This window comes from Theropithecus gelada, chromosome 20 (assembly GCF_003255815.1).
Source record: "Theropithecus gelada isolate Dixy chromosome 20, Tgel_1.0, whole genome shotgun sequence".
Classification (NCBI taxonomy): domain Eukaryota; kingdom Metazoa; phylum Chordata; class Mammalia; order Primates; family Cercopithecidae; genus Theropithecus; species Theropithecus gelada.
In genome coordinates, this window is record NC_037688.1 from 41,394,827 (window position 1) to 41,421,182 (window position 26,356).

The 26,356-nt window shown below is 40.9% G+C and overlaps 1 protein-coding gene across 4 annotated transcripts in view; it reads left to right on the forward strand.

Annotated features, from left to right (window-relative positions):
• The window catches only part of CDH13 (cadherin 13), a 1,178,066-nt gene that overhangs the window by 1,123,836 nt on the left and 27,874 nt on the right, over nt 1–26,356 (forward strand). For all 4 annotated transcript variants that reach the window (XM_025369922.1, XM_025369923.1, XM_025369924.1 and 1 more), the window contains one exon: nt 2,489–2,631. In XM_025369922.1, the coding sequence (XP_025225707.1) occupies nt 2,489–2,631 (143 nt within the window). The remainder of the gene's footprint in view (nt 1–2,488; nt 2,632–26,356) is intronic.

Genomic DNA, 26,356 nt, shown 5'->3' on the forward strand with positions numbered 1-26,356 from the left:
AGCCAACAATTTCTTATTCCCTGGTTCCCCTTCTCAACAACCCAAGTTGACCATCCCTTCCTCAGTGACCACAGCCTCTGCCAGGTAATAATCCCACTGCTGTCCCCAAGATGACCTTTAAGTCATGGACAAGGGCAGTTCTTCTTCTCCTTGGCCACACAGGAGGCAGCCCCCTTGCTTCCACCTACATCTGCATAATCCCACCTACCACACTTCGATTCAACCTAACTGTATCCTCAGAGGCCACCTTTGCTCAGAATTCAGTATCTTTTTCAAAGTAAGATCCTTCAGATGAAACGTACCTGGTGACCACCCACCCTGAGTCACTAAGTTAGCTGGGAAGCAGTTTTGAGTGTGGGTTCAGGGTCGTAGCTCCGAAGTCAGACCACCTGGGCCCACATCCTGACTCTACGACTTGAGTAGCTGTTGGTTTGTGTCTCAGAGTCCTCATCTGTAAGTGGGGATATTATACCTACTATAATAAATCAGTAATGCCACGGTAACAAATTATTGCAGACATGGAGGCTAGAAATTTATTCTCCCACAGTTCTGGAGGCCAGAAGTCCAAAATCAGTCTCACTGAGTCAAAACCAAGGTGTTGGTAGGGCCATGCTCCATCTGGAGGTCTAGGGGAGGATCCTTCCTGCCACTCCCCACTTCTGGTGGCTGCAGCATTCCTTGGTTTGTGGCCGCATCACTCCAATCTCTGCCTCCGCAGTCATGTGGTCTTCTCCTTTTCTGTGTCTCACATCTCCTTCTGCCTCCCCCTGAGGACACTTGTAATTGCACTTAGCACCCCCCAAACACCCCCCAGATAACCCAAAACAATCTCATCTCAAAATCCTTAGCTCTGCAAAGTCTTTGCTTTGTAAGGTAACATTCCCAAGTTCCAGGATTAGGAGGTAGATATCTTTTTCCCTGTGAAGAGTTGAACGTCATTTGCTCCAAGCCCTTCAGTTGGAGATTTTTCGATCCTGTTGGTTAAATCAGGTTTTAAACATCCTTAGACCCAAACTTGGCCATACAAGGCACAGAAAATCAATCTGATGCATCTTTACCAAACTAAGGAGCTATCAGTTCCCATGTCTCTTCCTGGGGATATACTTCAAAGATCAGTAGGAAATGGCAGAAAAGCGCCAACAGCATCTTTCTGGCTTAGGTCTGCAAGTGGCATGTTATCCAAGCCACCCAATTCAAAGAAAGCTGAATCATGCCCAATTTGAGTCTCCCTGATAGATAAGACTATTATTTCTCACTCTATGCATCTCTGTATTGTTTAAACTTCAAAAGAGCAACCTCAAAACAAGTAACATTTTTAAATCTTGGATGGTTTCCCATTATCCAAAGTCCAAACCCATTAAAACAGTAGTTCAGGCTCTCTACAATCTTGTCTAATCTGTTTCTCAAAACTCATTAACTTTTAGTTCCCTTAAAGAAGCTGTTTCAAACACAACCCTCTACTTTCTAGTCCCTAAATATTCATTTACCCAGCAAATATTTATTGAGTGTCGCGTACGTGCTAAGCAGTGTTCAAGCAGCTGGTGTCACAGCAGTGAACAAATTTCTTGCCCTCATGTAACCTACATTGTAATGAATGTTTCTGTTCCATCTGAAAATAGTTTGGCTGTGTCCCCACCCAAATCTCATCTTGCATTCTCACGTATTATGGGAGGGACCCTGTGGGAGGTAATCGAATTGTAGGAGCAGGTCTTTCCCATGCTGTTCTCATGACAGTGAATAAGTCCCAGGAGATGTGGTGGTTTTATAACAGGAAACCTATTTTGCTTGGTTTCATTCTCTCTCGTCTGCCACCATGTAAGACGTGCCTTTCACCTTCCACTATGATTGTAAGGCCTCCTCAGCCACGTGGAACTGTGACTGTATTAAAACTCTTTCTCTTGTAAATCGCCCAGTCTTGAGTATGTCTTTATCACAGTGTGAAGATGGACTGATACAATTTGTTAAGTCATATTCTCTTTTCCTGGTTTTTCTGTCCTCTCCATCTCTGATGACATACTATCTATTCCTCCTGTCTTGGTTAGGATGCAGCATTCCTTGTGAGGTACCCAATATTGCCCTGGATCAGAGGTAGTGAGTTCTTCCTCCAAGCATTGATGTGCCTTGCTTGTACCTTCACAACAGCAATTTTCCCACTAGTCCACAGACAAGATGTATCCCAGGAGTGAAAGACACAAGACTGGACCTGGACTCACGATTTGGACTGTGAACTCTGCTTTGCCTCTGTGAGAGCTGGGCAGATTGCAACAGCATCTTCCTTCTAGGAGTGTCAAGAGGAATAAAGGAGGCACACACACAAAGTGCTTAACACAAAGCAAACCCAGAGTCAGTGGCCTCATGACTTTGTGAATGAGCAACTGTAACAGAAATGATGGTTTTGGATTCATAGGAGCTCATGCCCTGCACTCTGTAAATGTTTCTTGAATCTGCTTTGAATGCAGAGTGTGACATTGTTGGGATTTGTTTTCAGGTATTCTGTTTACAAGGACCCAGCAGGTTGGCTGAATATTAACCCCATCAATGGGACTGTTGACACCACAGCTGTGCTGGACCGTGAGTCCCCATTTGTCGACAACAGCGTGTACACTGCCCTCTTCCTGGCAATTGACAGTGGTGAGTACTTGACAAAGACCATCAAGAGTATACTTTTCTACTACAAATATACTTTTACCTTTTTAAATTTCTTCTGATACACCCAGGGGTGTTCTTGGGAAGAATATAAGTGTGTGGGAACAGTGAAGTAAATGTTTAAACATACACATATTGAGTTCAGTAATATCTCCACGTCCCAGAATCCTCTGATCTTTTTGGAAAGCAAGTAATGTCTGGTGAGAGGTCAGAGCAGTGAACTCACCCTGTCCCATCTTGGGCAAGCATGGAGGTTAGAAAGCCACGCTGATGTGCTTTGTCTTGGTGTCATGCTCTCATTTGCAAAGAGGCTCTTGGACTTAATGCAAGTTGAAAGAAAGTCCCAGAGGACATCACTGACACTGACAACTGAATTGTTCCCGTGGCTTTTATCCTATTATGATGTGCTGCCAAGGAAAGGCAGCAGGTACAATTAGTTAGTGGCTGCACAACCACAAAGCAGTTGCTGTTCGTTCAAAAGATGATAATGCACTATCCGTATGCCAGTCCCTGATTAGGTGCTGGGGGCACAGCAGTAAACAAAACAGTAGCTGTCCTCATGGAGCTGACGTGCAGAAAGAAGGCAAAGTTCAAAGTGCCATGATTGTTCTTTGCTCTTTTGAGATCAGATTGTTGGGCAGAAGGGCAGAAGAAGGGCAACCTCTTCGAAGACTGCATGGTAATCTAGGCAAGATGGTGGCCTGGACCAGAGACTAGGAGGGGATGATAAAAAGACAGGTCGTATATATTTTGAATGCAGAGCTGACAGGATTTGCCATTAACTGAGATGAGGGCATTTCAGTTGGTCTGGGGACATGTTAAGCTACAATATGTATTGTGTCAATCACACAAGAAGTTTTGTTTTCCCTATTATTCCTAAAAGCCAGCTGTTTATGGCTAAAGACTCATTTTTCAGTCCTTCCATATCAAGATGAATATTTATAGGTGCCCATTGTTATACTCAACAAGGGTGAACTAAGAGTTCTCAGTCCTGGTCCTCATCTGCCAGCTACTCACACAAACCATTAGGAGACAAGTCTAAGAAGTGAGCAATCCATGTGGCATACAATAGGTGGAGAGTGCTTCACAATAAAGGCAAGCCTTGAGCTTAGCCTTGAAAAATGGGTAGGATTTGGATGAGTGTCATTACCCAGGAATCTAAGACAGAGGAATCAAAACTAGAAGGCAGCACAGCACAGAGGTGAGAAAAGGAAAAAATAACTGTTGTGTCCGCTGTAAGTGCATATGTAGGAATCTATTTGGATGTATGTGGAAAAGTCACATCTTCAAAGCCAGATGATTCATTTGATAGAACAGGCAACCAGAAGACCCTGTAACTTCTTGAGAAGGAAACTGACATGATGAAATATCAGGTAGACAATGTTCAGCAACTGAGAGCTGGACCAGATCTTGTGCTTGCTCCTGGAGACTCATGGATGAATAATACGTGATCCTTGTGTTCAGAGAGCTCATGAGTTATTTGGAAGATTAGTCAAGTACACAGAAGATCACAGTAGAGTGTCCTAACTTTCTGATGAAGCTAAGCCGAGAGAAGCCCCTGTCCAGCCGTGGGGGTAGTCATGGAGAGCTGCCTGAGAGAGGGGACATCTCACCTGCGTGATGAAGGATATGTTGATTAAATGTAGGGCATGCTAGTCCTGGTGTTAAGAGTTAGTTGGCAGCTTCTGATTGGTTAGCCTTAAATTTCATTTTTCTTTAATACAGGCATTTATAAGAAATAGCTCATGTTGGCCAGGCACAGTGGCTCATGCCTGTAGTCCCAGAATTTTGGGAGGCTGAGGTGGGTGAATCACAAGGTCAGGAGTTTGAGACCAGCCTAGCCAATATGGTGAAACCTCGTCTCTACTAAAAATACAAAAATTAGCTGGGTGTGGTGGCACACCCCTGTAATCCCAGCTACTCGGGAGGCTGAGACAGAAGAATCTCTTGAACCTGGGAGGCAGAGGTTGCAGTGAGCTGAGATTGTGCCACTGCACTCCAGCTGGGGTGACAGAGTGAGACTGTCTCAAAAAAAAAGAAAAAAAAAAAAAAAAGAAATCGCTCATGTTCGGTTTTGCTTATGTTTGCAGATCAAGCAAGGTTAAGGTGACTTATGAAACCTAACTGGCTTTTTCTGCCCAGTGATTCTTCAGGCCTAATTTCCATTTTAATTTACTTTAACAATTGTTATGACTGAACTGTGTCCTCTCAATGTTGATATATTGGGGTCCTAATGCCTGGTTCCATAGCATGTACCTTATTTGGAAGCAGGCTTGTCGCAGATGTGGTTAGTTAAGATAAGGTCATGCTGGAGTAAGGTGGGCCCTGATCCAACATGATTGATGTCTTCATCAAAGGGGGAATTTGAACACAGGCATGCACACAGGGAGAACACCACATAAAATGAAGACGGAGATCAGGGTGATGCTTCTGCAAGTCAAGGAGTTCCAAAGATTCCCTGCAAACTTCCAGCAGCCGGGGGAGAGGCTGGGAGAAGAGCCTTCCTCACATCCCTCAGCAGGAACCAAACCTGCGGATGCCTCAGTCTTGGACTTCAGGCCTCCAGAACTGTAAGACAATAGATTTCTGCTGTGTAAGCCACTCCTTTGTGGCACTTTGTTATGGCAGCTCTAGCAAAGTAATGTAAGATTTAAAGGAGTCATTACCTATAAAGCATTTGGAACAATACCTTGCATGTAGCAAGGGCTCAATAAAACTTAACTATTTTTTTTTAAAAGGTAAGGCATTCTAGAAGAATAAATATGTGAGAAGTTGGGAAGTCGGTCAGCATTAGTGGAAGCTAGCATGGCAGGTTCTTTGTGTGCAAAGATAAGTGCAGAGAATTGTGTGGATACCGGACTGTTCTAAAGTTGGAACTGGGTCTTGTGCTCAATGCCCAGCACCTGCCATTGTGCCTGACTTAGAGCAGGCACTCACACGCCTGTAGAATAAATCATGAAATCAATCATGAAATGCTCCACACGCTATGCCAAGGACTTTGGCCTTGACAATATCACTCACTTGCCCCCAGAATAAACATTGTGTTTCACAAAGATACATCCCAGCCAGGCACGGTGGCTCACACCTGCAATCTCAGCAATTTGGGAGGCTGAGGTGGGCAGATCGCTTGAGGCCAGGAGTTCAAGACCAGCCTGCCCAACATGGCAAAACCCCATCTCTACTAAAAAAAAATATATACCTCACACACACACAAAAAAAAGAAAGATACATCCTATAGCAGCATAGAAAATGGATGCGATGATGGCAAGATGTGAGGAGGGAGGTATTAGGCAGCTGCGGCAGAAATACAGGTAAGAGAAGAGAGAAGACCAAGCCAAGGTAGTGAGGTTAGTTCGGGAAAAGTCAGCCTGCAGTGGGGAAATGTGTTAGAAGCCATAGCAGGTATCTTAGTTGATGGGGTCAGAGTCTGCACAAGCATAACATGAATGGACCAGAGAGGAAGAACCTAGATAACATCTGAAAGTAAGAAACAAATCTTTGTCGAGAGTTTATACTAAACATGAACTAGAGAAATGCAATATTCAGGTTTCTGGTCCAGAAATCAGGAATGATGATTTCAGCAACATAAACAGGGGATGAGTTTCAGAGGATTGGTCCTTCCTGTTTTGGGGCGTGGGTGTTGAGATTATGTCCCAGAATAAGCTGGTAAGATAGAAATGGGATAAGGAGAGATTTTGCTTAGGGAGTTGCCCATACAAAAGAGACAGGACTTATGAGAACAGAAAAGCTTTCCAGAAGGAAGAGGTCTAGACAGAGTACTAAGTACATACTCTGGGATGAAAATAAGCCAAGAATGTTTAAGATGCTGTGTGAAATGAAAAGTATCCATTACTGGTCAGCTAAAGTAACAATGGCAGGATTCTGTACTATGTAGAAGAATCTGTATTTGTAGAAAAATTTCTCAGCAAAGAACGTCATGAAGTATGGATGAAATATAGCACAGTATGGCTGGCATTTCTTTGTGAAATTTTTCGTGCAATTATAAATCCAAAGAAACTAGAAATGCAGTATACTTGAATTGTTACCAGAAGCGAGAGCCTTCTTTACAGGTATGCAGTAATCAATTAAGTGACACTATGTGTGTAAATACTTTGCCCCTGGTTATTAAGAAGAACAAAACCAAAATTTGCAGATTAGGAAACAGACATCGAATGTAGTTGACTTTCTGAAAGTCGTACCGTTGGGATAGCATTTTTCTACCTTTAGTTTCTTGCATTTTTAACATTCTTTAAAATTTCTGTGTGGAAGCAGCAATCTGGTCTAAACTTCTGCCATATCACTTACTAGCTATCTGATTTTGAAGAAATAATGTACAATGTAGTCAGGACCTAACGATACCTTACAGCGGTTTCTCATCTATGAGACTCATTGAGTCTCAGCTATGTTTTCTCAACATTCAGCATACACCTGTATGAATTGTCTGGCTGTGTAACTGTGAAAGCTTCTTATAGACTGTGAGTCTCGTTTTCTACATATACAAAATGAAGAAGATAATTCCTACTTATAACGTTGTTGTGAGAAATGAGTGAAGTCCTGTACCCTCTAGATTCTCCATCAAAAGCCATATTAAAGGTTCACTACATATTAATCCCACCCCAGTGGGGGTTCCAGAAAGGAAAGAGTAGAGCCAGGAATGATCCTTCTATGACCCAAGAAAAATACAGCTTGAAATCTACTTGTTGTCTAACTCTGTTAACACTAATATCAGACAAGGAAATTTAAAATCTAGTGCCACAGGCCGGGCGCGGTGGCTCAAGCCTGTAATCCCAGCACTTTGGGAGGCCGAGACGGGCGGATCACGAGGTCAGGAGATCGAGACCATCCTGGCTAACACGGTGAAACCCCGTCTCTACAAAAAAAAAATACAAAAAACTAGCCGGGTGATGTGGCGGGCGCCTGTAGTCCCAGCTACTCGGGAGGCTGAGGCAGGAGAATGGCGTGAACCCGGGAGGCGGAGCTTGCAGTGAGCTGAGATCCGGCCACTGCACTCCAGCCTGGGCGACAGAGCGAGACTCCGTCTCAAAAAAAAAAAAAAAAAAAAATCTAGTGCCACAGATGTTTCCAGAGAGCTAAAATGTCCCCAAAGATGTAATGGTAAATAGAAACCAGGTTGACATTAATATACAAAACCATCGTTAGGAATAATAATCCTGAACAAGACCCAAAGGACTTACAGCAAAAAGAACATAAATTCAAAAGACCTTATAAATCAGAGCAACTTTTGTTTAAAAGCTCCTTTTTGCCTCATCAAAAACTTACCTCTAAGTATTATGTTTAACCAGGAAAAACCAACAGTATCTATTAGATCAGAGTTAGTAGGCCAAGCACGGTGGCTTACACCTGTAATCCTAGCACTTTGGGAGGCTGAGGTTGGCAGATTGCCTGAGTCTAGGTGTTCAAGACCATCCTGGGCAACATGGCAAAACTCCATCCCCAAAAAGAATACAAAAATTAGTCAGGCACAGTGGCACATGCCTGTAGTCCCAGCTACTCAAGAGGCTTAGGAAAGAGGATCACCTGAGCCCAGGGAGGTCAAAGCTTAAGGCTGCAGTGAGCCAAGATCACAGCACTACACTCTAGCCTGGGCAACAGAATGAGACCCTGTCTCAAAAAAAAAAAAAGAAAAAAAAAGTAAATAGTGTTAATTGATGTCTCAACTTTATCCAAAGTGAGCATTTGTTTTTATTAGCTTTTTAGAAATTTAATTTATTTGATGGAATGAAAGAATAAGGATTTTTGGCATATAACACTAAGAAAGCTAAACCAAAATAAATTGATTTCTCCAAAGAGTAACTCGGGAATTAATGCCAAAACATGTTGATAAAATATATGGCTTCAGGAACTTCCATGTAGGATATAGTAAGGAAATATCTCCACTGTAAAACTAGAAAAATCTAGATAAATTACAAAAATCAGATAATATAAAAAATCTTAATTGTAAAGGAATCAGGGAGCTGCAGAAGCAGTGAAACCTAGATAAACTAAATTACCAAAGAGGGAAAAATTATTTCACAAAGAAAGCCTTTTTTTGTTCTGGGGGCATTGTCTGATTCTAGATGAGTCAAGCTTGGCCCATGCAGAGAGCCTAAGATGGAGGAAAAGAAATTAGAAATGGGTGACAGAATCACAGGGAGCTTTCGTGACAAACTGGAAACTTGAGGAATTTTAAACACAAAGCTGCTTTTCCTCTGTGGACAAATGCTATAAAGGACAGAGTGAAATATCCTTGGGTCTCACAGGAAAGAGAGACCTACCAAAGGAAGCAAGCTCTCCTCAAATACATAGCCATTCTCTCATTTGAGGTATTTGCCAGATTTCGAAGGTACAAGGGGTTAAAGGATGGGGTGTGGGATGGCTGGAGAGTTAGGATGGTAACCACTGAAGGGAAGAATTGGATTTCCTGGAGCCTTTCAGGCTGAGATACTCTAGACTTTCAATCAAAATCCCAGTCAGACCATACTCAGCAACAGGGGTAAGCCAGAAGCTGACTCAGTCTTGTTCATCTTGCAGCCCAGTCTGACCCTTACTAAGTTGATGAAGCAAGTCCCCATCTGATACGGTTTGGCTCTGTGTCACCACCCAGATCTCATCTTGAATTGCAGTTCCCACAATCCACAGGTGTTGTGGGAGGGACCCAGTGATAGATAATTGAATCATAGGGACAGTTTCCCCCATACTGTTCTCGTGGTAGTGAATAAGTCTTACAAGATCTGACGGTTTTAGCAGGGGTCTCCGCTTTTGCGTCTTCCTCATTCTCTCTTTGCCTGCTGCCATCCCTGTAACATGGGACTTGCTCCTCCTTTCCTTCCACCATGATTTTGAGGTTTCCCCAGCCATGTGGAACTGTACGTTCAATTGAACCTCATTTTTTCTTTTTCGTAAATTGCCCAGTCTCCAGTATGTCTTTATCAGCAGCATGAAAATGGACTAATACCTCACCCTATCTGGCAAATACAAGAGAGGAAAAAACTCATAGCAGAATATGTCATAGGAAGCCTCTCCAATCTTTTATTAATAATTCCCAATTTACAGTTTTAAAAAATTACTTGACCTGTAAAAAACAAGAATGTGTAAGTGATGACCAAGAGAAAAATCAGACTACAGAGGATCCAGATATTTGAATTAGCACACAAGAACATTAAAATAAATATGATTAGTAGTGTGTTCAAGGAGCTACAATAAAAGATAGATTCAAGCAGGGAGAATTATACAAGAGATTTGAAATCTTTAAGAAGGAATCAGATATTCCAGAACTGAAATACATATCATCATGTTAAAAACTCATTAAGTAGACTTAAAAGCAGAACACGAGGCCGGGCGCGGTGGCTCAAGCCTGTAATCCCAGCAGTTTGGGAGGCCGAGACGGGCGGATCACGAGGTCAGGAGATCGAGACCATCCTGACTAACGTGGTGAAACCCCGCCTCTACCAAAAAAAAAAACACGAAAAACTAGCCAGGCGAGATGGCGGGCGCCTGTAGTCCCAGCTACTCGGGAGGCCGAGGCAGGAGAATGGCGTGAACCCGGGAGGCGGAGCTTGCAGTGAGCTGAGATCCGGCCACTGCACTCCAGCCTGGGCAACAGAGCGAGACTCCGTCTCAAAAAAATATATAAAAAATAAAAAAATAAAAGCAGAACACGAGATTTTTGATCTAGAATATGAATCTATAGAAAACATTGCAAGGGAAGCACAATGAGGATAAAGAATGGAAAAAAATCTGGCAAAAGACTAGTGTGTGAAATTGGAGTTACAGAAGGATAGGAGAGTGATAATGGAGTGGAAAAAAAATATTTGAAGACATAATGTGTGGGAATTTTCCAAAATTGATGAAAGACATTCTCCTTATTAATTTGAAAAGTTTAGCAAACCACAAGCTGGATAAATTTGAAGAAAAACACACCTCAGGATACTATAGCCAAACTAATGAAAACCAATTTCAAAGAGAAAATGTTAAAAAATACCCCGAGAATAAAAGAGGTATTTACCTACACATGAGCAACAATATGACTTATGGCTGACTTCTAAATAGAAGTATGGAATGTGGAAGGCAATGGAATAACATTTCTCTGAGCACTTTAAAGATACCTACCAACGTAGAATTCTATAGTCCTCAAAAATTTCCCTTCAAAATCAAGGTGAATTAAAGACTTCCGGGGCAAAAAAAAAAAAAGAATTGTGTTGCAAGCAGGTTTATGCCTTTTACTAAAGAGAATATTTCAGGCACAGGGAAAATGATACCAGAGAGGCATAGAAACACAAGAAACAGAAAAACAGAAAGTTAAATATGTATAAAGTAAAAAAGTAAATAAAGTAAAATTGTAAGGACATAAGCAGTTAAAAATATTTATAGAATTAAAATGCATAACAGCAATAACAGAAAAAGTGAGACACTATAAATTTAGTTAAAACAGTTTCTGCAACGTTGGAGAGGTAGTTAAAGCAATACTTTGTATTAGATTGTAATAAGTCAAGTATCATATTGTATAATCCTTAGGGTAATTACTAAAAGAATATAAAAAGCAAGTAAAACTAACAAATTAATAGAAGGAAATATATTTGACTAATCCAAAACAAGACAAGAGAGGAGGGGGAAACAACATTAAAAGATGGCCAAATAGAACAAAAAAGTGATACAGTAAGTATTAACCTAATTATACCATAGTCAAATGTAAAATGTAAACTAAATGTTTTTTAGTTTAGACTAATATTTCAAGTAAGATTATCAGACTATTTTTAAAAATCAGCAAACTAGATGCTGCATACAACAGACACACGTTAAATAAAAGAACAAAGAAAGGATGGAAATAAAAGAAAAATATATCTTGATAATACAGTCTCTCCTAAAAACACATGAAAATATATTTTAAAACAAGCTTGTCCAACCCACGGCCTGTGGGCCATATGTGACCCAGGATGGCTTTGAATGTGGCCCAATACCAATTCATAAACTTTCTTTAAACATTATGAAATTTTGTGGTGCTTTTTATTTTTTAGCTCTTCAGCTATTATTAGTGTTAGTGTATTTTATGTGTGGCCCAAGACAATTCTTCTTCCAGTGTGGCCCAGGGAAGCCAAAAAGATTGGACACCCCTGTTTAAAACAAGAAACATGACAAGAGGTAAAGAGGCCATTTCGTAATGATAAAGGGAGCAATCAAAAAGAAAGACATCAGAACCCTAAATCTGTATGCACCGGACAGCACAGGTTCAAAATATACAGAGCAGAGAAAACTAAAAAGAGAAGTAGACAAATCTATAATCACTGTGGGAGTCTTTAAAACATCGCTCATATCAGCTTCAAGAAAAAACAACAAGGAGTAAAGATGTAAAAGATTTGAATAAAATAAATAACAAATTTCATCGACTAACATATATACAGCTCTGAACTCTACAACTAAGTCCATTCTTTACAAATTCACAAGGAAAATTGCCTAAATTGGTTGCATGCAGAGCCATATAGAAAAGTCTAACAAATGTTTTTAACTGCAATTATTTATAGTATATCCTCCAATCACAATGGAATTAAGCTAAACATTAGTAGCAAAATATAACCAGAAACACCCTGACTGAACATAAAACAGTACACTTCCAAATAACTCATAATCAAAAACAAAAATAGAAATATGAAATGTCAACACTTGTGGGATGCACTAAACCAGTGCCCAGAAGAAAATTATAGAAAATAGAAAACAAATATACGAGACAAAATCAACAAATCCAGGCTGTGCATGGTGGCTCACACCTGTAATCCCAGCACTTTGGGAGGCTGAGGTGGGTGGATCACCTGAGGTCAGGAGTTCGAGACCAGCCTGGCCAACATGGCAAAACCCTGTCTCTACCAAACATGCAAAGATTAGCCAGATGTGGTAGCATGTGCCTGTAATCCCAGTTACTTGGGAGCCTAAGGCAGGACAAACACTTGAACCCAGGAGGCAGATGTTGCAGTGAACCAAGATTGCACCACTGCACTCCAGCCCGGGTGACGGAGCAAGACTCTATCTCCAAAAAATTTTTAAAAATTGAAAATCAACAAATCCAAAAGCTTGTCCTATAAAAAGATTGAATAAAATTGTAAACTCTTACCGAAACTGTTGGGCATAAAGAGAAAAAAACACAAATTACCAAACTGGGAATAAAAAAGGGAAAATGACTATAGCCATCAAAAAGATACAAAGATATTGTGAAGAACATTATGCAATATATTTGACAATTTGGATGTAATGGACAAGTTTCCCCAAAATTAAAACTTATCATAAATAACCTAAAAAGAGGCTGGGCATGGTAGCTAATGCCTGTAATCCCAGCACTTTGGAGGCTGAGGCAGGAAGATCACTTGAGGTCAGGAATTCGAGACCAGCCTGGCCAACGTGACAAAGCCTTCTCTATTAAAAAATACAAAAATTAGCCAGGTATGGTGGTGCACACCTGTAATCCCAGCTGCACTCTGTCTCAAAAATAATAATAATAATAATAATAATAATAATTAAAAAAGAAAATCTTAACTAGCCCAATGCTTATGGGGAAAAAAAAAAATGTTCTTGAAAACCTTTCCACAAAGAAAACTGCAGATCCAGATGGCTTCACTACATGTTTCCAAATATTTAATAAGGAAAAACAATCTTACACAAACCCTTCCAGAAACAGAAATAGAAGAAATACTTAACACCTCTTTTTATGAGACCAGGTTTTGTCAAAACCTGACAAGATCTTATAAGAAATTAAAATTGCAGAGCAATCTCACTCATGAGCATAAATTTTTAAATTATTAACAAAAATATTAATGAATCAAACAAAAAAGATATGATCATCTCAAGAGTTGCATTTGAAAAAAATTCATGTTGATTTATGATTTTTTTAAAATAATGGTTAGCAAACTAGGAAACTTTTTTAGTCTGGTTTTAAAAAAAATAACAGAAGGAGCTGCTGCTACAGCAAACATCTTTCTCAATGGTGAAATACTAAAAACTTTTTCTATGACATCAGTGCCAGCCAGAGCAAGAAAGCAAGCAAAAGAAATACTAGGCTTAGGAATTAAAAGAAAGAAATGTCTTTATTCACAAAAGGTATGTCTAAAATAATGTAAAAGAATTTTCAGAGAATCTATTACTGATTTTAGTAAAGGTCATCAGATATAAGATCAGTATACAAAATTAATTGTTTTATATACCCCAGCAATAAACAAATGGAAAATAAAATTCTAAAAGATACTATTGGCAATATCATCAAAAACATCAAATAGCAAGGTACAAATTTAAAGAAAGATATGCAAGTCCTTTACAATGAAAACTACAAATGACTGCCTAAGATAATTTTTTTCTCCCTTTTGAAGCCCACATTCATAGAGAGATATACCATGTTCATGGATTGGAAGCCTCAATGCTATTGAAATGACAATTCTTTTCAAACTGACCTGAGGGATTCAATGCAATACCATCCAAAATCCCAACCCCAGCATGGGGGTGGAGGCAGAAATTGATATACTGGTTATAAAATTTATATGGAAATACAAGGAGTGAAAAATAGCCAAAGCAATCTTGAAGAATAAGTTGTAGAACTTACACTAACATACATATATCCAGACCTATTAGAAAACTATAGTAATTAAAACCATGGTATTTGCACTAAGATAGGAAAAAACTGACCAATGAAATAGAATAGAGAATTCAGGAAGAAATCCACACATACACAGTTTCTGATTCTAACAAGGACGACACAACACAGCAGCACAGGTGACAAAGCATGGTCTTTCAATAAATAAGGCCAAGTTGATTAGATAAACATATTTTTTAAATGCATCCTGATCCCTCTCTTAAATCATATACAACAATTAATTCTAGATATATTACAGATCAAAATATAGAAGGAAAAATAGTACATATTTTAGAGAAAAACATATGAGGACATATATGTCCTTTGTGTAAGCAAAGCTTTTTGCAATTAGGATGTAAAAATACTAACCACAAAAGGAAAAAAATGATGGATTATATTAAAATTAAGAGCTTTGATTCATCAAATGACACAGTTAAGAAAGTAAAAAGGTAACCTACAGAGTAGAAGATACTTATAGTACATAGAAATGCTACAGGCCTGGTACAGTGGCTCATGCCTATAATGCCAGCACTTTGGGAGGCCAAGGCGGGCAGATCACTTGAGCCAAGGAGTTTGAAACCAGTGTGGGTAATAAAGCAAGACCCTATCTTTACAAAAAATTTAAAAAAAAAAAATTATCCAAGTGGTGTGGCACACACCTGTGGTCCCAGCTACACAGGAGGCTGAGGCAGGACGATCACTTGAGCCCAGGAGTTCAAGGCTGCAGTGAGCCGTGATCACACCACTGCACTTCAGCCTGGAGGACAGAGTGAGATCCTGTCTCAAAACAAACAAACAAACAAAAAAATCCTATAATCTGTAAGCAAAAGACACAACCCAAAGAAGAATAGATAAGAGACTTAAATACTTCACGGCAGAAGATATACAAATCCTAACAAATGTATGAAAAGATGCTCAACTCAATTAAATAAAGATACATACATTAAATTATACAAATATAAATTAAAGCACAAATTAATCAAGGAAGTACAATGAAGTACAGTACAGCACCACACCTATAAAATGGCTGAAATGAAAAGATGAAAATTACCAAGTGCTGTCAATGATGTGAAATAACCGGAACTCTCATACACAGCTGCTAGAAGTGGAAATTGGTACAGCCATGTTGGAAACAAAGGATCAACTAAAGCTGAGCATACATATGCCCTATGATCCAGGAATTACATGCCCAGGTATTATTTATCCAACAGAAATGTGTTCCCCAAAACACAAGTGCCAGAATATCCACTCTTCATAAGAGCCCAAAGTTGGAAATGATCCAGATGCCCAGCAAAAGTAGAAGAATAAATTGTGATACATTCACAAAATGGAGTCTGTACAATAATGATGAGTGAATGAACTGCAACTATTCACAACAATATGGGTGAATCTCGCAAACACAGTGTGCAGCAAAAGAAGAGTGAAACAAGGGAACACATGCTAAATGATTCCATTTATATAAAGCTCAAACGCAGGCGAAATTAATCCTTGCTGGGAGATCACCTTGTGGATGGGTTTCTTGATCTGGTAGTACTAGACCACACGGGTGTGTTCAGATTGTGAAAATTCTTCAAACTGTGTATTTGATACATGAAGCTTTCTATGTTTCAATAAGAACCTAACAGAAAAATGCATGGCTACGGAGAGAGAGCATGTGCCTAGTCCTGTAACCATTCACATGTTCTCTAAAGACCTTCTGAGCCTTTAGACAGACTCCCAGCATCTTACTCCAAGGAAGGACAATCCCAGTCTGCCGATGGGCCAGTTCTGCCAGGAAAGGTGAGTGAGAGGAGTTCTGCATAAGGAACAAAGCAAAGCATGTTCCCTGCAGTCCCTACCATGCTTTGCAAAGGGCAGAAGTGACACTATCATAACTTGCTACACACAGCTCAACTTATTCAGTTTAGAACAATTATAAGATGGTACCAAAAGATAACTTTCCTTTAGATACCTCTTAGAGGATACAAACTGTGAGATCAGAATGGAGTGATGTCAAAAGAGCAGAACTGAAAACCTGATCTGAGGTTAACAGAAATAAAGAGCCCTTTGGACCTATTTGCCTGGGGCCCCAGAGCTAATCTAGATAATTTCTAGAATCATGCTTCGTCATAATATTGATAATGCCTACGTTGCAGATGACTTGAGGAGGAAAAGACATGTTGTAACCAAGAGAATATTCAAGGTACTTTCTTTAAACTTGTTAAAAGAAAATCCTTAGCTAAATTAGATTTCACTGAGTTCAGTTGAGCAAAGAACAATTGGTAAATTGGGCAACCCCTCAAGCCAAAGTATGTGGAGAGAGACTCCAGTGCAGGCGTGTAGTGGAAGAAGATTTATGGACAGAAAAAGGGAAGTGACGTACAGAAAATGGAAATGAGGCACAGAAGCAGCTGGATTGGTTACACTGGGCATTTGCCTTCTTTGAACGCGATTTGAACAGCTGGCCCTTTGATTGACTCAGACTCAGAGATTGGCACGAGAGTAGGTGACAGTCTGTTTACACCTCCGTTCAGGTGATAGTTCACTATGTACAGAGAAACATTTAGGGGGAACTTAGCATATTTAAGGAGGCAGCTTTAGGCTAACTTGATTTTACAAACTGTTATCAATAATTTTAATGCACTATAACCAGCAAAGTGGATCACGCCTGTAATCCCATCACTTTGGGAGGCTGAGGCAGGTGGATCACTTAAGGTCAGTGGTTTGAGACCAGCCTGGCCAACATGGCAAAACCCCATCTCTACTGAAAATACAAAAATTAGCCAGGCGTGGTTGTGCATGCCTGTAGTCCCAGCTACTCAGGAGGCTGAGGCAGGAGAATCGCTTGTGACTGGGAGGCAGAGGTTTCAGCGAGCTGAGATAACATCACTGTATCCCAGCCTGGGTGGCAGAGCGAGACCCCATTTAAAAAATAAAAATAAAATAAGTAACTTTAATGAGCTGTAAATTACCTAAGAACATTGTTTCAATAGAGCATAAAAGCCTTTGTTTTGCTACATCAAAACTGGCTGTGGCCAAATGACTCCATGAGTAAAGCCTTTAATCCTATAGATGAATAAGGTGTGGCCTTTAACGCTGGCAGGCATTTTATCTTTAGAGATGAATATCGTCATTTGCCTTCTATGGTCTAGATTTTCTGAAAAGGTCAAGATAGTGCCTTCAGAGTACAGGAACTCTTTTACTAAAGACTTCAACGAACACGGAATTGCTGCCCTCTCTTAAGAAAGGAGAAAAAATAATAATAATAACTGTTAAGGACAAACCCAGGATGTAGAGAGAACATTCGGGAATGCAATAAAATGGAATCCCTTTGGGAAAGTGCTGGCAGTGGAGCAAGGCAGTAGCAATTAGCACTGGCCGAATCCCAGCGGCAACACCGATCCTGCTCAGGGAATCACCAGAAAGGTCAAATGTTAGTCGCCCTGTCTTATGTGAGCTGAAAACTGTCACGAGCGATTTCTCGTAAGGGTTCTGGAATCCCACTGGGGACGGCCACAGGCAGGAAAAGCATCGCTGGCTGCTGCTTCTTGGTTCAGTCACTCCACGCTCACTGCTCAGAATTCTCTGAGACTGGTCTTCCTGCCTCTTTCTTACCTATAACCTAATCTTTCCCCCCCCTTGCTTGAAAATTGTTTAACGTTCGTTGTTCCATGATTGTTATTGAGTGGGGCCCCTTATGCTCTCACAGAAGATCTAAATGATGACTGCAGATAATGAAGACAAATATTTTGCTCCAGGAAGCCCAAATGCCCTCTCATACTCTGCCAAGTTTAAAGAAAGAAGAAAACAAAAGGTGTCCCTGTTAGCTCCCTTTAAGGCTCAGGGCGTATGAAATAGTTTGAACCTGGAAGCCAAAACCTTCTCTACGGCCCGTATTAAGTCTTTATATGATTATCAAACGCGTCATGTTCCCCATCTATTTCCATTTAGAAGAACAGGGGAGTGATGGCTTTAAAACAAGCCAAATTACCACTAAATTCAGCAGCATGTTTTCATGACTTAGCAACTTATATAAAGCATGTTTGAGCCTGCCAGTGAAAAATGTGGTGTGGGTTACCAAGAAGACACACAGATATAGAACCAGGCATAACAGCTGTAAAATTAAAATGGAATAGACTAAGATAATGATTTTTCATAGGCTAAGATATATCATGTCCCAGCCTGTCTTCTCCTTCAGTCCCCTGTAAGATAGATGTTCCGATAATGCCAGCTGATTCAAAATTGAAATATTGTTCAAAATACGCTTAGATTGATTTTTTTTAAAAATTGTTATTCAGCCCCAGAGTGAAATGACTACTGAATTTATAGCCCCCAAACTGAGGGTGGGAGGGGCTCTGAACTGAACTTCAGAAAGATACCTCAGTCTGTGGTCTTTCTCTTTTCATAGCTCAACCATGCTCTAGACTGCAGGGGGATAAAGTAAGATTATTTAGATTGATTCTACTTAAAAGATGCTAGTTTGGATAAAATCAAGCCATTAGTTATGATGGCAACCCAATTAAGCCAGTTTAACACCCCTTATCTCAGCTGTGATATTAATTGAGGAAGAAAAATAAATTGATGACCCAGCCATCATTCCTGCTTACTTCAAGTATGTGCAAAATATCAATCATGTTGAAAATACTACCTACAGTTTTGTCACTGACAAAATGGCCCAATAAAAGAACTCTTAAGATCTGGTAATAGTGAGCTGTGATCAGAGCCGTTGGAGGCAGCACACTGGGTCCATTGAGATAACGGAGCCTAGTGCCACCCACACCTCAAGATGAGTTCAGCTCCCCATCTCAGCTGTGCAACGATAGGCGAGAGATTTACAGTCTGTCAGCCTCAATTTCTCCACCTGCAGAATGAAGATAATGCCATCTGCCTGCTGGGTTGTTAAAGGGTTGGAAATCATGAATGCACGATTCCCAGTACTCATAAGCATATAAGAAATGTTTAAGTGAACTGACTTGAACTGCGTTGTGGACTGATCTTCTAAGCATGTCATTACAGAATCATGAGTGCTGAGGCAAACTATGAAAAGGCACTTATGACTACCCTGGTGGTGATCTGAGCATTTTTCTAGGGAATGGATGGGCCACAGAGCCCCCCACTTGGACAAGAATGCTAAATCCAGTTAGCCAGGAAAAGTGTCCTTGGACATTGGCATCAATTCATGGAGCTTGTCTCTGGCTGAATGGGCAGGTGGAAGCCTGACAGCAGGATATCTCTACATTGATCAGGCAAATCAACCATCTTAAACAGAACATTTTCATTCCATTTTTATGGGAAAGAAACTGATTTTGACATTAAAATACTGTCAGTGATGCCCATCTCTACCAGCTCAGTTCACCCTGCCAAACTGTCTCTTAGCTGGTCCCCCTCTGGAGTCCCCCTTCCCTAGCTTGATATTGGCATTGCCAGCTACCCAGTCCCCAAGCAAGGCCCCTTCCTCCCTGAGGCTCCCACCCCATCAGCCTGCTCAGCCTCCTGAAGTTAGCCCTTTATTCTTGCATCCTGCCTACCTTCCCTGAGGCCCTCGCCATGGCCTCCGTGACAGTCCTGGCCTCCTCACTCTAGTCCATTCTTGCCTGTGCCTCTGCATCCTCTGCTTTGTATCAAAGCCATTCTCCTGCTTTAAAGTCTTTGCACTTCTCACAAAATACCCACACCACTTCCTCCCCTACAACAACCTTCATCCTCTCCACAAGGTATTCTCATTTCTAGCACACTCAACTGCTATCTTTTCATGAAGCCTTCAGATCTATCCCCAGGCAGTTAATTATCCCAAGCCACAAGCATTTTATTATCACCTCTCTTCCTGTGCTTGTAACGCCATCCCGCATCTGCTTACATATCTGTTCCTGCCATACCATTAACGTTTCAAGAGCAGGCACCTGTACCATTGACATTAGCGCATTTCCATCCAGGCAGAGGGTAGAGTCCCAGTAAATGATTATTGACTGAACGAATAAAATGAAACTGTCATGTTTAAACATGGCCTCGAAATTAATTCTTTCCCTTTTTTTTCCTTTTGTCTGAAGTCAGTGATGTGGAAACAAAAACCAAAAAGTTGCATTTTTGTACAACAGTTTGGTTTTATATTATTGTCTCTTCTAAGATACTTTTTCAGCCCAAATTATGTGGATAATTGCTTCAGTTCTACATCAAGTATAGTACACATAGAAACCTGACATTATATTATTGCAAACTTATTTTCCACCAGATTCGTTGTTGGCTTACTATTAAAATGTTTCTGTATATATAAAAACAGAGAGAGAGAGAGAGATTTCTGAGATGAAATTGGCAAGATCTCTATTAACAAAGCAATAAAACTGATTTTAAGTTTAAAAACAACGAGATTCTCTGGCCGGGCGCGGTGGCTCACGCCTGTAATCCCAGCACTTTGGGAAGCTGAGGTGGGCAGATCACAAGGTCAGGAGATCGAGACCATCCTGGCTAACACGGTGAAACCCCGTCTCTACTAAAAATACAAAAAAAAAAAATAGCCGGGTGTGGTGGCAGGCACCTGTAGTCCCAGCTCCTCGGGAGGCTGAGGCAGGAGAATGGCATGAACCTGGGAGGCGGAGCTTGCAGTGAGCTGAGATCCGGCCACTGCACTCCAGCCTGGGCGACTGAGTGAGACTCCGTCTCAAAAAAAAAAAAAAAACAATGAGATTTTCAGCTTATAGAGCACTCAGTAAAAGTGATTCATAAAATACTGGTGCTGAAAAACCATATTAAAGAGGACACAAAGGATAAAATAAAACAAAGGATAACCTTAGAGAGAAAACTCCTGGTTCACTTTCAGCTTTTCTTTTTTTTTCTATTTTTATTTTAAACAGGAGGTATGTGTGCAGGTTTGCTGCCTGGCTCACTCTCAGTTTTAAAGCAAAGGTGAAGGTACATGTAGAGTCCTGTTCAGATGACAGAAGAGATCTGGCACGTATTTGCTCGCAGCTGCTTATCGAAGGTTCAACAGACGCACAGCAACCTAGAGGGAATTTGGGGCCATAGATTGTACTGCTCATGTGTCCATGCTCAAGATCGCTCATTAGCTCACATCTACATTGTGGCTCCTCTCAGATGGGCCCATCTTCCTGATTATCCTCCCAGAATTTGGGCCTCAGGCTTCCTTGGGATACTAGCTGAGGTCCCTCTCCATGTCCCTGGTATGGACACCTTGTTCTGAGTCCCAGTTCTGCAGACCTCTGCCCCACCACACACTGTTTTCTCCCCAAGGGTTAGATAAGGAAGGATTCGAATTTAGACACAGCCACTGCTCTCAAAATAGAAGCCAACTTGTGGAAATACAAACATGTATGATTATATTTACAGGAAGAGCCATACATATTTGGTTTTTTCAAATCAAATTCTAGATTGGTGCACAAAAAATTGTGGTTTTGCCATTGCAAGTAATGGCGATTACTTGTGCACCAACCTAAGAATTCAAACATATGTTGAGCACTGATTATATACCAGGATCAAGAAAAATCCTAAAGCTCAGACTCTATAGAGCTCAGAAAAGGGCTTCCTGTTTTCCCTGTTCTCTGTCTTCCTACGTTTCATTCTTCACACAACCTCACTTTGCACACTGTTTCCAAATAAAACCACTTGTACTCATAACTTCCAAGGTAAGACATATGCTGTATGCCTCTGGGCCTACCTCTGGGATAGAGGTAGGATTTGGGATAACTGGCTGGAAAAGTCTACTACTTTCTAAGACTTCTCAGAGCTAACTTCTGAAAGTTTGTGTTGAGATCCTAACATTCAGTGCCTATGAAACCAACCCATCTGACATGGTTTGGCTGTGTCCCCACCCAAAATCTCATCTTAATTTTAATCCCCACATGTCAAGGGTGGGACTAGGTAGAGGTAATTGAATCATGGGGCAGTTTCCTTCATGCTGTTCTCATGGTAATGAGTCTCACAAGAACTGCTTGTTTTATAAGCATCTGGCATTCCCCTGCTTCCTCTCACTCTGTTCTGCCACCCTGTGAAGAAGATGCCTGCTTTTTCTTTGTCTTCTGCCATGATTGTAAGTTTCCTGAGGCCTCCCCAGCAATTCGGAACTGTGAGTCAATTAAACCCCTTTCCTTTATAAATTACCCAGTCTCGGGCAGTTCTTCATAGCAGCATGAGAATGGACTAATATACCATCTCACTGTGGCAAGACCAGGGATCCTGTTCTTCTAAGGGGACCCTCTTGGGAGAGGCATTTGGAGTCTTGTCTTACTGGTCCAGAAATTTCATAACATGTATATCTAGTCCTTTGTGTTCAGATATGGACAGCAGCTGATGGGATTTGGCTGTGTCCCCACCCAAATCTCACCTTGAATCATAATAATCCCCAAGTGTCAAGGGTGGGGCCAGGTGGAGTAGTGGAATCATGGGGGCAGTTTTCCCCATACTATTCTTATGGTAGTGAATAAGTCTCATGAGATTTGACAGTTATATAAACGGGAGTTTTCCTGCATGAGATCTCTTGCCGGCTGCCATGTAAGACGTGACTTTGCTTCTCATTCTCCTTCTAAATGATTACGTGGGACTGTGAGTCAATTAAACCTCTTTCCTTTACAAATTAGCCAGTCTTGGGTATATCTTTATTAGCAGTGTGAGGATAGACTAATACAGAAACATTATTCATAATAGACAAGTGTGGAAACAACTCAAATGTCCATCAGCTAGTGAGTAAACAACATGGTCTGTCCATACAACGGAGTATTATTTAGCCATCAAAAAGAATGAAGTACTAATACACACTGCAACATGTATAACCCTCAAAAACATTATGCTAAGTGAAAGAATCCAGACCCGAAAAATACCCACTGTATGACTCCATTTACATTAAATGTTCAAAATAGGCAAATCTATAGAGACAGAAAATTGATTAGTAGTTGCCAGGGGCTGGGAGTCGGTATGAAGAGTTAGTACAAATGGGCCCAAGGTTTCTTTTTGGGGGCGATGAAATGTTCTAAAAGCAGGTAGCGGTGATGATTGCACAACTCTGTAAATTTACTAAAAATTAATTATTGCAAAAATAAAGAGTGGGAAAAAAAGTAGAATTGGAAAAAAATATTTTTAATCCCTGTATAATTTTGAGTTTAACGTGTTCATGGTTATTGTAAAGAAAATTAAAAATAGATAAATGTATTATTTTAATGTTAATTACCTAGAGAAATAATCACCACTTACAGTTTTATGTATGTCTTTCTAATTTTACTTTAATCATATATAGATTTTTAAATTAGAATCACACTATGTTTTCAGTTATGTCTATTAATGATAAGATTTAAAGCACTTATATGTATATATATAGCTACTGAACAACAGAACCTGTCAAAAAAACTCAGTGTTTTTTACCTAAGTGGAAATCCTGTTTGGACAAGGTTTTGCATGAAATAAAATCCCTGAAATTTAAATAGACAAAAAAAAAACACACATAAAAATTGTAATCACAGTAGGTTTGTTAAGCAGTGCACACAGTAAATCAATATGCCAAGACACCGGGTTGCAGCAGAGAAACAGGTTTAATTATAGTGTTAATGGAAAGGGGTCATGATCCAGACCCCAAGAGAGGGTTCTTGGATCTTATACGAGAAAGAATTCAGGGATAGTCCACAGAGTAACGTGAAAGCAAGTTTATTAGGAAAGTAAAGGAATAAAAGAATGGCTACTCCATAGAGCAGCCCCAAGGGCTGCTGGTTGCCCATTTTTATGCTTTTTCTTGATGATATGCTAAACAAAGGATGGATTATTCATGCCTCCCCTTTTTAGACCATATAGGGTAACTTCCCAATGTTGCCATGGCATTTGCAAGCTGTCATGGTGCTGGTTGGAGTGTAGCAATGAGGATGACCAAAGGTCACTCTCATTGCCATCTTGGTCTTGGTGGGTTTTAGCCGTCTTCTTTATTGCAACCTGTTTTATCAGCAAGGTCTTTATGACCTGTATCTTGTGCTGACCTCCCATCTCATCCTGTGGCTTAGAATGCCTTAACTGTCTGGGAATGCAGCCCAGTAGGTCTCATCCTCATTTTACCCAGTTCCTATTCAAGATGGAGTTGCTCTGGTTCAAACACCTTGACAACAGAGTCACAGAACGAGGAGATGGGAGGGAACCTCAAAGCCATCTCCCCAAGGAATTTGATTTCGGGTTTTTGAGGACTTTGGAGTGGGCAGAAGTATGGAGATCCCTGACTGGTAAGAGTGCAGAGTGAAGTCATAGGAAGGGGCGAGGAAGCAGGTGTATTCTCATACTGATCCTGTTCCTGTGTGGGAGACTTCCAACTGGTTGCTGGAATTCAAAGGAGGTGTGTCTGAAAAACATCTTAAGTGATCCTTAAACAAAAGCCTTATGATTCTAATGTTAGAGATCTCGTCTATAGGAACAATGGGGATGCAAATCAATTCTTAAACAGTCTTCTGGCCTTAATGTCAGAGATCCTATCTAGGGGAACAGTGGGGATGCAAATGGCAGGATCTAGTGCTACTGTAACTGAGGAGCTGGTTAACCAGTCACTGCAGGAGAGTCCAGTTAACAAGATCCAGGCCTGCTACAAGAAAAGTGAATTTATTTTTGAAGGTAGCTTGGAAAGACACAAAGTGTCCTGCTTTAAGTGTGCTGCTTCATCTTTGGAGCAAAAAGCAGACATTTTTATAAAGTTAAAGGGGAAGTGAGCAAGGGCAGGAGGTCCCCCTGCTAGCCTGGTGTCTTATCTACTGAACAGTTGAGTTGACAGTTGAGTCGATGCCTTCCTGGGCAGAAATAAGTTGTAAAAGTGGCCAAGTGGGCGTGCTTTCAGTATGTCCTCCTGAGGCCACCCTGGAAGTGAGAGTTCCCTGGAGATGTGCTTTGATCTGCAAATTGACTGTCAATTCTGGAGGAAAGATCCCTGGGGCATATAGATGACCTTGCCTTGTAGGGAATGTCTGGTGAGGGGGAGTTTAGAGATTATTTTGCATTTCCAAAAGGGCTAGGTAGGAAGCAGGCTGAAAGGAGAAAGGAGAAGAGAAGAGAAAAAGGTAATTAAACCACCTCAGAAAAATCGAGGAACTTGGTTACAATACATGACCTATTGCAACAAGGAACTGGGCAGGGTATAGGCTGATTAATGCTGAATTAAAACTGTATTTGTACCCAGAACCTGGCATGCAATTCCTGTGGGGATGGTTTCAAAGCCTGGCCCTGTTTCTCATTGCATCCACACCCACATCGTCAAAGCAATGCCAGGAGAAACGTGCGTGGCTCCTGCTTCTTGGAGGAGGCCTGGTTCAGTTCTACAGGCTTCCCACACAAAGAAAATACTGTTGGCCATGTAGGTAAGAAAAGCACAGGAGACTGTTTTTTGCCCTTTCTACCAGTGTTTAGTACCAACCACAAGCACCAAAATACTCAAACTTTGAGCTCTGCGGCTCTGGCTCTTACGGACAGGGAAGTGCTTTACAATTGCCAGTCATTCCGTTCGCTTTATGGAATAGCCAGAAAGCTCCAGGAATGGGGATGCCCTACCATGGAGCCACAGCTCTCAAACAGGTGACATGCTTGTGACCGGAAAGGGGTCCCGATCCAGACTCCAAGAGAGAGTTCTTAGATCTCACGCAAGAAAGAATTCAGGACAAGTCCATAAGCGAAAGTGTAGCAGGACAAAACCCCTCAGACACCAAGTTAAAGAAGGAAGCGATTTATTCGGCCAGGAGCATCAGCAAGAGCCAAGCTCCCCGAGTGAGCAATTCCTGTCCCTTTTAAGGGCTTACAACTCTAAGGGGGTCCACTGGAGAGGGTCTTGATCTATTGAGGAAGCAGGGGGTACATGACTGGGGGCTACATGCACCGGTAATTAGATCGGAACAAAACAGGACAGGGATTTTCACAGTGCTTTTGTATACAATGTCTGTAATCTAAAGATAACATAACCAATTAGGTCAGGGGTTGATCTTTAACTACCAGGGCCACGGTGTGGCGCTGGGCTGTCTGCTTGTGGATTTCATTTCTGCCTTTTAGTTTTTACTTCTTCTATCTTTGGAGGTAGAAATTGGGCATAAGACAATATGAGGGGTGGTCTCCTCCCTTAAAAGCAAGTATATTAGGAAAGTAAAGGAATAAAAAAAAGGCTACTCC